Consider the following 13192-nt stretch of genomic DNA (forward strand, 5'->3'; position numbering starts at 1 on the left):
GGTACCTATTTATCTACTTGCACTTTGACATGCTTTCGAACTGCTAGGTTGGCAGGAGAACCAGAGGTACCACAGTATAATATTGGACAAAAGATGGATATTACCACAATGAAGGAAATCAAGGTTATTCTTTGTTTTGGTGTCATGTTTCTTGGCTTTGGACATTTTAGTGCAACAAGAAAAGAAAGACTGTTTTTATATGTTATATCAAATAATGTATAGTCAGTCCATTGATTTCATTTAGCTGCCACAGAAAAGCCAAGGTGAATATTGCATCTGCAGTCTCTTACTATTACTATAATAAAATTAAATGCCATAATCACTGAAGACATACTACATGATTTTTAGGTTGCAACTATGAAGCAATACAATCTCAGGAGGCCAGTTTTGTTTGGTTCTTTCTCTAGCTTTAGTCAAGATCTCATTAGCAGTATTGTGTTGCACCCCTTCAGAAAACACCTGCATACTTCACGACACAAGTCTCCAGTGTGCAAAACAATAACCCAAGAGAGTTGTTCCTTTATATTTATCTAATGCATAACATTATATATGAAACCAAGGTATCGAACAAGCTATTAATATAAATCTACAAAGCATTTCACTTTGTAGAAAAATTCCCCTGAGAAGATGCACGTGAAACCCTCTGTATGCAGAGATCTGTCTTTTCTACAGAAGAGAATGGAGAACCCTTGCTAGCAAAGGATGTTCCATGTGTACTTCTGAGGCCCCAGAATGTAACAGGGAATGTAACAGAATGTAAATATGTAAGAACAAGTGAAAACGAATACATTTTAATTTGTTTCCTGTAGAAAAAGACATACTAAAAGAAACAAAACTGAAAAAGCACTTGGCTTTGGAGGAAAATTACCATCAGATAAAAACGTCTTGGGAAAATTTGTAAATAAATTAAAAAACAAAAAACAATAGCTATTCATTCATTATTCTTTTACTGCAGGATGTATCAGTGAGTAGCTTATAAATTGTAGTAATAGAATATGAGTACCAACTTTGTCCCCAACAAATACAGAATTTTATATACATTGTTGTGTAACCTTTTCAGGCAGTCATTGGTAAAGCCAAACCCATGCAACATTTTTCTGATATTTGGCAGTATTTCCCCCCCCCCCAGCTATACTTCATTCGCATTGTGACATTTGATATATTGGTTGTTAAGTCATTTGTGTGTTAGTATTATCTAGCTATCTGATAGATCTTTATAATGATATGTATAATCTTTATGAGAACTTTATACGGAGTGTACGTATTAAAATTGGTGGTTCCTTGCTCTACACAGAATTTTAAAGGATTTACCTTTGCCAGTCCAGCACGATGAGCACCTTTTGATTCCATGTAAGCCAAGTACTTATTAAAGTCCCTGAACTCATCCATTGTAGGCCGAAAAGTCATGATTTTACAGCTTGGGTTTGGAGGAGGGTCCAAGGATTGAGCAGCCATGGCTGCTCAGATTTACGCCTGGTAAAACACAAACACTGTTAGTCATGCAGCAGTGTATTTGAGTAAAAAAAAAATTGTAAATGCTTTATACATTATATCAATGCAACTGCATCCAACTGCTGATCATGTTGTGCCTCTTTTCTCCTGCATTGATTGCTTGTGCATAATACAAATATGTGGTTATGAAGACAAGGTTAGGAACAAAAATGGACAGGAAACAATGTTGGGAACACAACTCAAGTTGAAGACACATCCCAAGGAGAAATTTATAAAAGACGTTATTCATTGTTTCAATCAAGACCCTCAAAGACTCTAGTTTTTGTTTAAAGGATGATCCACTTTGTCTTATATGCGTCTTTGTTATCGACTGATAAGTGTTAGCAAAACAGTCTGGCTGCTTTCAGTGCTTATGTCTGGCATTTATCATAGCCCAGGCAGTTTCTGTGTAAAAGGTCAGCCTTAGGGGTTTTTAATTTGGTTTAGAGTCCTACAGTATTGTTAACTGCACAAAGTGAAGCTGTACGTCTTTCAAGTGCCTTATCCATTATTGCTAAATGCAAAAATAAAGCAGAATTTAGTTCTGAAATGCCTAATTCCATACATCATCATCATCAGCCGCAGCCCATTATTGTTTTTCATTGAAGAAGAAAAGGAGTTTGGATTTGATATCCTGCTTTATCACTACCCAAAGGAGTCTCAAAGCGGCTAACAATCTCCTTTCCCTTCCTCCCCCACAACAAACACTCTGTGAGGTGAGTGGGGCTGAGAGACTTCAAAGAAGTGTGACTGGCCCAAGGTCACCCAGCAGCTGCATGTGGAGGAGCGGAGACGCGAACCCGGTTCCCCCAGATTACAAGCCTATCGCTCTTAACCACTACACCACACTGGCTCTTGTTGCTTTCCTTTGGCACTACGTAATGATGCATGGGGTTCAGTCATATGAAGACAATAAATATTCAAATAAATATCCTGTAGTTACAAGTAGCAGACTTCCCTCCTCCTCAAAATAATAAATTATTTCCACAGACACCCATAGGCTGGCCCTGTCTTCAGTGTACAGGCATTTAGCAAACCAGGCCATTATGTGGAATGCAAATTCCTCTGTGCAACTTCATGCCCAATTCAGCCCTTCACTGAATGAAGGAATGCAAGTTCTGAAAACTGCACAAGACTCCAATTCCCTGGCATGTTTCTGCCCATGTGCTGGGGATAGGGATTTATGTAGATCCCACCATATGTAGGCAACTTCCTCATTTTTTAAAAAAGCATTAGCAGTAATATCATTCATTGCTCATATAGGATGACCTCCTGCTTTATGAAATACCGCTAAGTAATTTAGGATTTAGCAGAGCACAAGAGTCCAACAATAAATATGCAGCCTTTTATGTATTTGCTGTTCAAAAGTGAAAAGCTTAGGAGAAAATACATTACTTGGCATTCTAACAAACTCCTAATAAGCGTATGAGGCTGTGAACAGATTAAACATTGGCTTTTACCTGCTGATTTGACACCTGTCTTCTACATCAACCGGAACAAACAGGTCACTGTCCACTTATGTACCAGGAGACTGCAGGAGAGAGATAATTTGTATTAATGCAAGTGTATAATAATAAACCTTTATATATTTACAAACATAGCAATACATTTTTATCAATTTAATAAAATATGCAATCTAAGTTTATAACTATTTTATACTGAAAGTTTTTAGCAAACAGAATATAACTGACAGATGAAACATGCAGCTCCAGACAAATATCTAATGCAAACTGGTGTTAAGAACTCAGTAGTGTTTGTAAAAAGATGCTGTAATATGAAAACAAATTAAACTTATTCCAACAGACATCATGCAGCTGAAACCTGACAGAAGTTTCACTGTTACAATATTGGGGGGAAGCTCCTGATTAGAATAAATTTATTTTGACTTTTAATGTGCAGGTAGCAAAAGTCTTCCTTGTTCTATATTTCTCAACAGAAAACTGTAGCAAAGGGCAGAAGCGTCATCCGCCAAAGCTGCTCTGGAAGACTGTTAGAGGACTGAAATGGCACTGTTTGCAAAAACGTGTAATGTTTATGTTATCTGTATCTCTGTCTTTTGATAGTAAAGTCATTATTATTAAATCCAAAGTCATTATAGGGATGGAGAGGCTTCTGCAACCTTATTCCATACAATCCCATTGTTGCATCAGCAAAATTAAGTTCCTAAAGAAGGAAGAAGTACATTTGAACTTCCGTTCTTATAACCAAGCATCTGCTCATGAATTTAATGTATTTTTAACTTGCCAGAGCATAGTCATTTCAAGCCTTCCTTTTATGTTCTTGTTAACATGCCAAAATACATAGATACAGGGTGGGTTTTATTTAAATCAAATCGATTTAAACCATTATTTAAATCGCGATTTAAATCACTAGTAAGACTTGATTAAAAAAATTTTTTTACATAAAGACTCATTCCTGATGGTATGATCTTAATATTTACAACCAGAGAAGGGTTTCATTTTTGGAATAATAAATTTTCAGAGTAGTTTGTACATTTACAGTATATAAAAAATTACCGATTTGGTTATACTATCAGAAATACATAGAAAGATAATTATGAAATTACTGTGAGGTTTAATAAGTTAACTGTTTATATTTGGACACCTTTTCTGCTGTACTTTATTGGAAGGAGAAAAATAATCATTTCCTTAATAACAATTTATTTAACTAAAGCAGTAACATTATAGCATATGTATCCATGTTTGTTAACTGATGTGGTTAAACTTTTTTTTATTAAAAAAAAAATAGACTGAGTTTTAGCACACATGAAAAACTTAAAACAAATCCTTATTTCCTGATTAATAGCCTTTGGACTATAATGTAACTTAAATAGAAAACTATCTTTAGAAAGACTTTTCCTCCAAAAGCATTTTATTTTAAAAATCTGATTAAAATAAAAAATTCCTAATTTTTTTAATTTATTTTAAAATCTTTGATTTTTATCCACCCTGCATAGATACAGCAGAACAATCAGCTCTACCCACCAAATATGCAAACATATATTTATAGGTAGTTATCACCCCAGTTCAAACTCAGACTTAAAAAATGGGAGGAAGTTACCTGTTGCCCATCTCAGGGTTAGATGCAATTATTTCCCAATTTGCAGGAGATTGAACTGGTGGCAAAAGCTAGCTGTACCAAACTTAAAATAACTTGTCAGAAAGAATAGCAAGCCACACGCCCTCCAGTATAAATGCCTGGCTAGATAAATATAATAGCCACTTAGGTTTAACAAACCAAAAAGCATATGCCATACACTATGTTTAATTACATGCTCTAGTTTCAATCTAGGCAAAGCAGAATATAATGTTACATACTACTTCTCCATCTCATAACAAAGAAAAATGGGCTCCAACTCAGCTACATTTAGTGAAATCTCACGTGTCCAAATTAGATTATGCCAGCTGTGACTTTCTTTTGAACAAGGGAAGGCAAGAGCATCACCTTTTGTTGAGCACAAACCTTTGCAACAAAGCTGTCAAGTTATAAACTACCACAAGCTAACTTTCATTTTCATAGCACACAAAAAATGAGACAAAAACTTAAGTTTCACTGATTTGACAGCAGATTGACAGTTGCCTGAACATATATTGCATAATGCATTTAGCATACTGTAATATGCCCTGGCACACTGCAGCCTAACAGAATGAACAAAAATGTTTTGACAAGTGAAAAATGTCCTCTATTTGTGAAAAACATATTCTAAACATTAGGATCACTGAGCTGTACTGCCAATGGAATAAATTAAACTGTGGGAAATAAAGCAAGTATTAACCTTATCCATGGTGCTAAATGCTTTAGTTACATCTTGATTGGAACACTGTAACATGCTGTAGGTGGGCCTGTCCCTGAAAACCACTTGGAAATTAAAATCACTGAAGAATGCTGCCAGTAAAATCTTGACTGGGCCGAGTGTTAGGACCATGCAACCATTTTAGTCTTACAGCTGCATTGGCTGCTGGTTTCTTTCCAAGTATAATTCAAGGTGTTGATTATTATCTTTTAAGGTCTAAACTACTTGGGATCAGCCACTTCAAGGCCCATCCCCTGCAGTGGGCTTGTTATGTGGCAATGCCCCCCATATGTGAAATTCCCTGCTCCAAGAGACGAAATCAACTCCTTCTTTATCAAGATGCTGCTGGCATCTGAAAATTTTTCTTTTTAAACAAGTCTCTGATTCTGATGCTGTTTAAACTAATCAACTGCAAGCTCTAGCTCTCCGGGTTCCCCCTTTTTATATACAGTTTTTGGTAAAAGACTTGATATTTAGCTGTGTTAGTATGGGGTTGTTATTTTTGTGGTTGCTTCTATATTTTGTTAGCTACTTTGAACACCTCCTTTGGAAGGGGAAAAAGGAGGATTATTTTTTTAATAAATAAATATTGGATTGGAAGAAGAAGAGTTTGGATTTGATATCCCGCTTTATCACTACCCTAAGGAGTCTCAAAGCAGCTAACAATCTCCTTTCCCTTCCTCCCCCACAACAAACACTCTGTGAGGGGAGTGGGGCTGAGAGACTTCAGAGAAGTGTGACTGGCCCAAGATCACCCAGCAGCTGCATGTGGAGGAGTGGAGTCATGAACCCAGTTCACCAGATTACGAATCTACCGCTCTTAACCACTAAAAGTCCTGTGTATAAAGAATTTAAAGCACGTATAGGGCAGGCATAGGCAAACTCAGCCCTCCAGATGTTTTTGGCCTACAACTCCCATGATCCCTAGCTAACAGGACCAGTGGTCAGGGATGCTGGGAATTGTAGCTTCAAAACATATGGAGGGCCGAGTTTGCCTATGTCTGATATAAGGGAACTCTGGATCTCCAGATACTGGACTACAGCTTCTATTAATGTGGATCACTGGCCATGCTGGCTGGTGCTGATGGAAGGTGGAGTCGAGTCAAACAATATCAGGAAAGCCTACAGTTCCCTAGCTGTGACTTAAACCATTTGATCTACAGGTTTGCACATCAAGCTTTGCATTTTTCAGCAGGAAAAATGACAGAAGCTGCTTATAAACTGAGACAGTGCAATCAATCCCATATGACTGAATTTGTACAGATGCAAGTAAAAAAAGAAAAACAGAATTAGATCTAGAGCAGTGTTTCCCAACCTTGGGCCTCCAGCTGTTTTTGGACTACAACTCCCATCATCCCTAGCTAGCAAGACCAGTGGTCAGGGATGATGGGAATTGTAGTTCAAAAACAGCTGGAGGCCCAAGGTTGGGAAACACTGATCTAGAGTACACACACACAAAAATGAACACATATATGCATATCATGCTGTACACAGACAAGCAATATTCCACTGGTGCAAGAAGAGATCATTGGTTCTGATGACAGAGGGGCCTTGGACACGTGATTGTATCCAACCAAGTTATAGTCAGAGTAGACCCACTAAGTTAATAATGTATATTAATTTCAATAGGTCTGTTAGAATATGACCAACACTGAAAAGAAGCCATGTAGTTTACATGGTAATGGGGGCCAGCCCTCTATCACAGAGCAATATGTCCCATTTGGGACTAAGCTGCAGAAGTTGCAAAGCAGTCTTTGAGAAGAATTCAGATTATAAGCCTGAAAATTGCACCATGGTGCAGGTCATATTGGGTTGGGGTATAGTTGGGGTTTGTTGCTGTTATTGATATTAATTTTGGTATCTTTATTTTTAGATCTTATTATCATTTATGTGGAATAAATTTGGTTGTGTACTTCTTGATGTGTTATTTATTGTTTACAACTACTTTTGTTATATTTGTAACTATGTATTTTTTCATGTTGCAAGGTGCCTTGAGCATGGTTTTAAATAAAGAAAGGCTGCATACAAATAAAATGATGTATGTATGTACATCTCCAACTACTTGTTTATAATTATTGTGCTCAGAGAAGGCATTTCAACTTCAGCAACAAATGTATCTCCACTTCAATAATACAAAGTTCATTTGCTACTTTTTTATAAACAGTAGCTGCTTTGAAAGCTCTTTTGTTGCCTTTATTTCTCATGAATGAAAGGCTAGGACACTTCATTCATTCCCAATTTAACTAATGTCCCTGAGGTACTCTATAAGCATTTCTTTATTTACATCAGCAGTTTGTAAAATACAAGTGTAAAATGCATCCTGATTATTCCTACCAGGTGCCTCACTGGCATGCCAGAAAAGCAAAACACAGAAGAAAAGTGAAAATTCTAATAAAAGTGTTGTGATTATTACTTACTAGAAATAACAGCACATTTAAAATAGAATTTTAAGAATCTCAGGTTAATTTATTACAATTCTACCAGGGTCAGACTTTAGTCTTTCAAATTTCAGAGGTGCTCTGTGAGAGGCAAAAATCCCCCACACCACCTTTTGCCTTCTCTTTAGCTCAATTAACTACGTCAAAGTTGTAAAATCCTGTGGTGCCCCGTAGGCTTGGCACCCAGTGCAGCAGAACCAGTCACCCTGCCCAAAATCCACCTGTTTCTACAATGCACTTATTAAGACACATGTGCATCATCACACAGCTCAGACAAAGAACCAAAACCTGTATATGTATATGACATTTTAGAAATAATGCTAAAAATACATCTGAGTGCAAACTCTCACACACAAGTTCCCATATGGGAATTCATAAATGGGGCTCTCTGTTTAGTAAATCCTCAGTCAAGACGTGGGAAATTTTGACCTCCAATTTATTCCAGCTCCAAATTTCAAGTTTATACAACAGTCCCTTGGGTACCTCAAAAAGATTTTAAAGTTTAATTTTTACAATTTTACTGACCACATTCCTTTAAAAAGTTACTGCTCTGATCAAATATTCACATTTTAAAAATTCAAACACAGTACTTTAAAAGCATTAGCAACTCTCACAATAATAGACACCATTACTACATTGATTAGAGAAAGGATGATAAAGAACCCACTCAAAGAGAAGTCAGCTTGGAATTTGTTGTGTATTTCAGACATTGCTTTGTTACATTTGACAATATCTGCAATTCTTTCCCTTGCAAATGTGCCCCATGCTTCTAAAATAATACTATTTTCTAAAACATTTAGGTAACAGAATGATAATAGAGACATTGACTGGCATAACTGTGACTTCATATGCAAGGTTTCAGATCTACATGACCCACATAAAGCAAGCAAAGAAAGAGCATTTCACCACTCCCAGGGGCCCACCGGTGGATGGATTAGCAAAAGGAAAACACATTGCCTTCGTCCTTGTAAAAAGCAATACACCAAAACCCTCACCCTGCAGAAAGAGAGTGATGCTCAATTCACACCAGCTCAATTTTCATAAATAAGTAGAAACACTGTTTCTGACTGAGCTTGTACATTATCTGAAGGGTTGAACCTGGATTTTATCAGGGCTGACCCATGCCTGAGGCAGAAGATCCAAACAACACTCCCAAGCGCACTCATGAACATACTGCTGCACACCTTTCTCCATTTCATCAAGACTTGTAGAGTGAATTGTGCCCGAGGAACAGATTTGTCTCCCTCTCATTCTGCCACCCTTAATGGCACCAAAAATAAGCTACCTAAGGTGACTGCCTCAGCCTTCTTACTGATAAAACTGCATCTAGATTTCATTCTTGGCACCTGCCAGTCGCATGATAGCATGATACAATACACGGGAACTAGAATTGCAGAGGAAGAGAAAAATGTAGCAGTTTGCTCACAATTTTCTTTAAAATTTGAGTTTAGCATATTTTTTGGAAAATGCAAGCTCCAAAGAAACATATAAATATATATATCTATATTAACGGAAGTTTTTTTTAAACAAAAACTTTTGCTGGAGTTTTTTACTTTTGTCGGTCTTATATGCACTCCACTGTTTTGAGTGGGAGAGTTCTCAGACTATTAAATTGCAGTCCAGGAATGGGTGGAATAGGGGTGGAGCTACACAATTCTGCAGAAGCAAAGGACTGCATCTTGAGAACTGAGAATACACCTGGACAAGGGATTATTTGCATCAGTCAGGTGACAACGTGTATAAAGAGAGTTTGGAAATGTCCTAACAAACAAGTCTCGTGACACTTTTAAGTTTAATAGATTGTGGCATCAAATATTGTGGATTATAATGTACAAAACTTTGTACATTCACAAACTAAAAAGGCTCACTGAAAGTTCAATGGTTAGCCATTATGCGGTTTATGTTGATTATGCCATGACTGCTGTTTCAATAATATAGCAACAGACCACATTCTGGTTACACAACATGAGCTTCAGCTACTGTTGGGGGACATCACTAGATAACAATCAATTATCATACTCTGATACAGCTACACAGGAGATGCCTTGCTACTAGTTTAGCGTATGATAACTTTCAAGCAAGGAGTGGGGAACAAAAGGTGGGGGGTTTTTTAAGGTTTTTTACATTTCTCAGTTTCTGAGAATTACAGTACGAGATTTTACAACACCAAACATTTCAAAACCAATAAGGAACCCGCAAACATTTCGCATGAGAGACACATCTGGAAACTTCTTGCAAAGTCAAGTGTAACAACAGCTGTGGTCACCCAGTTCTGGCAGCTTACACATGACCCTTGGAGGAAGCCTATAGATGACTCAGTACTTTCATTATTCCAGGAATGCAATCTAAAAGTAAACACCGTGATATGTTTCTTTTTGTTGTTGTTGTTTTTCTTTTAAACTGAAACCCAGGGCGAAAGAGCCAGCTGCACCTCAAAAGGGTTGGCTTTCCTGTGTGTGGCGGCCATAGACTCTCAAGTCCCAAGGAAACGAAACCTGCTGTTTGCTGCTGTCCCTTCCTACCCAAGCGGGCATTTCCCAGCATTTTGTTCGGTGTTATTTTTATTCTTATTTTTCCTCCCCCATCCACAGGGACACCAAGCGCCTCAACCCTGCCAGAGCCAACTTTGGCCATGGAAGAAGGGCCCGTCGTCGCCCTCTTGGCCATAGAATCATAGAGTTGGAATAGACCACAAGGGCCATCGAGTCCAACCCCCTGCTCCAGGCAGTGGGGCCAGCCATTCGCCCCACTGCCTGGAGCAGCACCTTTCCCTCAGAGGCCCCCCCGGCCCACCCTCCTGCCAGGCCCCACGGCGACCTCCACCCAACCCCCAAATATTTCCCCCCCTCACAACACCGGCCCTCGGCGCTGCGCTGCCCACCTTTCCCTGCCCCTCAAGGCGCTCAGCTGCCACAGCAAAGCCTCCTTCCCTCAGGGCCTCCGGAGACACCTTCTTCCTCCCAGGGCCCCACCCCCGGCAGCCCATCCTCCGGAGACCCCCCCCCCCGCCCTCCGCCCCTCTCTCCACCTGTTACTCCCCTCACGAGACGCACGGCAAACCCCTCCCCGTCCCTCCTATCCACCACCACCCGCCATGCCCGGATATACCTTTTCCCTCCTCCGCCTCAGGCGCCGACGCCGCCTCGCCTCGCCTTGGTTCGCCGGGCACGAGGGGGTTAACAGCGCGGGAGAGGGAAGGGAGGGGGGTTGGAAGCGAGGAGCCCTCCTGCTGCTGCTGCTGCTGCTGCTGCTAAGACCTCACCGCACTTCCTCGGAAAGCTTCCGACCGCGGCGGCAACTCTTTGCGCGCGCGCGCGCTGGCTCGCGCTCGTCCCCCCCCCTCCCCTCCCCTCCCCTCCCCTTTTTCCTCGTTTTGGTGGGGACTTGTTGTTCTAATGTACGCGGAATGACAGCTACGGGCCGCGCACGCGCACCTCTGTCGGCGAAGGGCTTCCTCCTCCTCCCACACCTTCCCACCCACTTTTTTTTTCTTCTTCTGCTCTTTCTCGTCCGCCGCGAGCAAACGCTGTGGCGTCACGTGACGCCAGAACGCGGCGGCGGCGGGGTTTCCTGCCTCGGAGGCCACGTGACCGAAGGAGACTCGCGACTTGAGGAGGATGAGGCGGGGAATTAGGCGGGGGTGGGAGAGGGGTGGAGTGCGGAAGGGAAAGCCAGTGGTGGTGGACGTCGTGGGGTCGCCACGTGGGGTGGGTGTGTTTCCCCCACAACAAGAGTTGGCGGCTCTATGCTGGGCGCACGACGTCGTCGTCGTCGTTGTTGTTTCCCTCTCCCACCTCAGAGATCCCCCCCCCCGCGATGGTTTCCTCCTCCTCATTCCCCCCGCAGCCGCGAGAGGGTTAACAACGCGGCAGACCTTCAAGACTCCGAGGCAAGGGAGCGCGAGCTCCTGTTTGGCAGCAAGAGGCTGTGCGCATGCGTGCGGGATTCGTGAGGTGCCGCTGTAGCCGCCAGTTCGGTTTGGCTGAACCGGCGTGAGGCGCAGCGCGCGGCAGCTGAGGCGGCCGGTGGCGGGGAGAAGAAGGGGGCCCTCGCCCGGTTAGCTGGAGGTGAGAGGCCGGGCAGAGCTGATGGGGAGGCTATAGGGGAGGCAGGTAAGAAAGGAGCACGAAACTCACCTGGCCCAGTCGCTCTAGGCCGGCTTCCAACACACACACGATATATACGATACATAGACGATATCTTTATTGTCATTGTCCCATGCAGAACAATGAAACTGAAAAACTACATAAAACATTCAAAATATTATACACACATATTATATACAGGGTGAGTCATAATATAGTATACAGTTTCCATTCGCTATAAATGGAAACTCTATACTTCATTATGAATCACCTTGTATATAAACCACTCAATAAATAAATAATCCGCAAGGCAGAATTGGAGGTAAACCATATTCCCACGTGCTTTGAAGAAAGTTGAAACTGTTACTCCTGCCCTGTCAATATTGTCATTACTATGGGGACATAACATTCGCTGCTTTCCGCTCCAGGCATGCAACGGACCCTAAGCAGATCTGGTGACAGCTGCTTAAAATGTCTAATAGAAGGGACAGGGAGCCAGAGATTCCCTTAAAAGTGGCCACATTCTGTGCTGCCGCTATAAAACTAAGGAGACAAGCTCCGAATGACTCTAATGGCCAATGTCTTAACACACATATTTTGAATTAGCGGTTAAGGTTGTCAGTTGCATATTTTAATTGTTTCGTATCTGTGTTATTTACTCTGATAAAACTCTGATAAACTTATAGAGCTTATGATTTTAACCTATGTATATTTACATGTTCTCTATTGCTGTATATCTCCATATTTCTGGTCTGTGACTCAAATAAATAAATTCATTCATTCATTCAACACCAAACATTAAAAGCTTCCTGATACAGGTGTTTCCTAAAAGTTGTATAGCTATTTATCTCCTTGACATATGATGGGAGGGTGCCACCACAGAGAAGGCCCTCTGCCTGGTTCCCTGTAACTTCTGGCACTGGGAACTGCCAGAAGGCCTTCGGTGCTAAACAGCAGTGGGTGACCCTTAATTGCGATTAATCCGCCCTCCTTGGACAGCCTCCACACTTCTTAAACTGCCATACCAGGCTGTTCCTGAGGTACGTAAAACAGGGTTTTCTCCAGGAAGTTAGCAATACATTTTAATTAGGTTTTCCTAATTCATTGTTATTAGCGCCAGAACATGTGAGGAAATAAGAGAAATGGTTGTGCTTTTAAGCATACGCTGAATGATTAACCATAATGACCCTCTCCCCCCATATATTGGGAATCTAGCTTCTAGGCAACAGGGTGCCATTTTGGGGGGACATGAATTCATAAAAAATTATACACTGCTTGTTTTTTTACAAAGCGGTTTACAAAGTTTTACAGTTGCAGGTTGTTTTATTCCCTGGAGATTCCAGGCATCGCCCTCCACATGCATACACCACCCCCCCCAGTAAGCT

General features: G+C 40.9%; 1 protein-coding gene across 10 annotated transcripts in view; it reads right to left on the bottom strand.

Moving 5' to 3' along the window:
• KDM4C (lysine demethylase 4C) overlaps window positions 1–11196 on the bottom strand; it is a 197169-nt gene extending 185973 nt beyond the window's left edge. For 2 of the 10 annotated variants that reach the window (XR_013391167.1, XM_077921536.1), the window contains exons 1-3: window positions 10831–11196; window positions 2952–3022; window positions 1312–1473 (exon numbers count right to left, since the gene is read on the bottom strand). Coding sequence is in view for 9 of the 10 variants with exons in the window: in XM_077921536.1 (XP_077777662.1) it covers window positions 1312–1455 (144 nt within the window). In the remaining variant the exon portion in view is untranslated. Of the gene's footprint in view, window positions 1–1311; window positions 1474–2951; window positions 3023–4551; window positions 5844–10603; window positions 10694–10830 lie in introns of those variants that run through there. The other 8 variants (XM_077921529.1, XM_028713153.2, XM_077921532.1 and 5 more) reach the window with 8 other exon arrangements.
• Window positions 11197–13192: the final 1996 nt, after the last annotated feature.

Source organism: Podarcis muralis, chromosome 17 (assembly GCF_964188315.1).
Source record: "Podarcis muralis chromosome 17, rPodMur119.hap1.1, whole genome shotgun sequence".
In the NCBI taxonomy this organism is placed as follows: Eukaryota; Metazoa; Chordata; class Lepidosauria; order Squamata; family Lacertidae; genus Podarcis; species Podarcis muralis.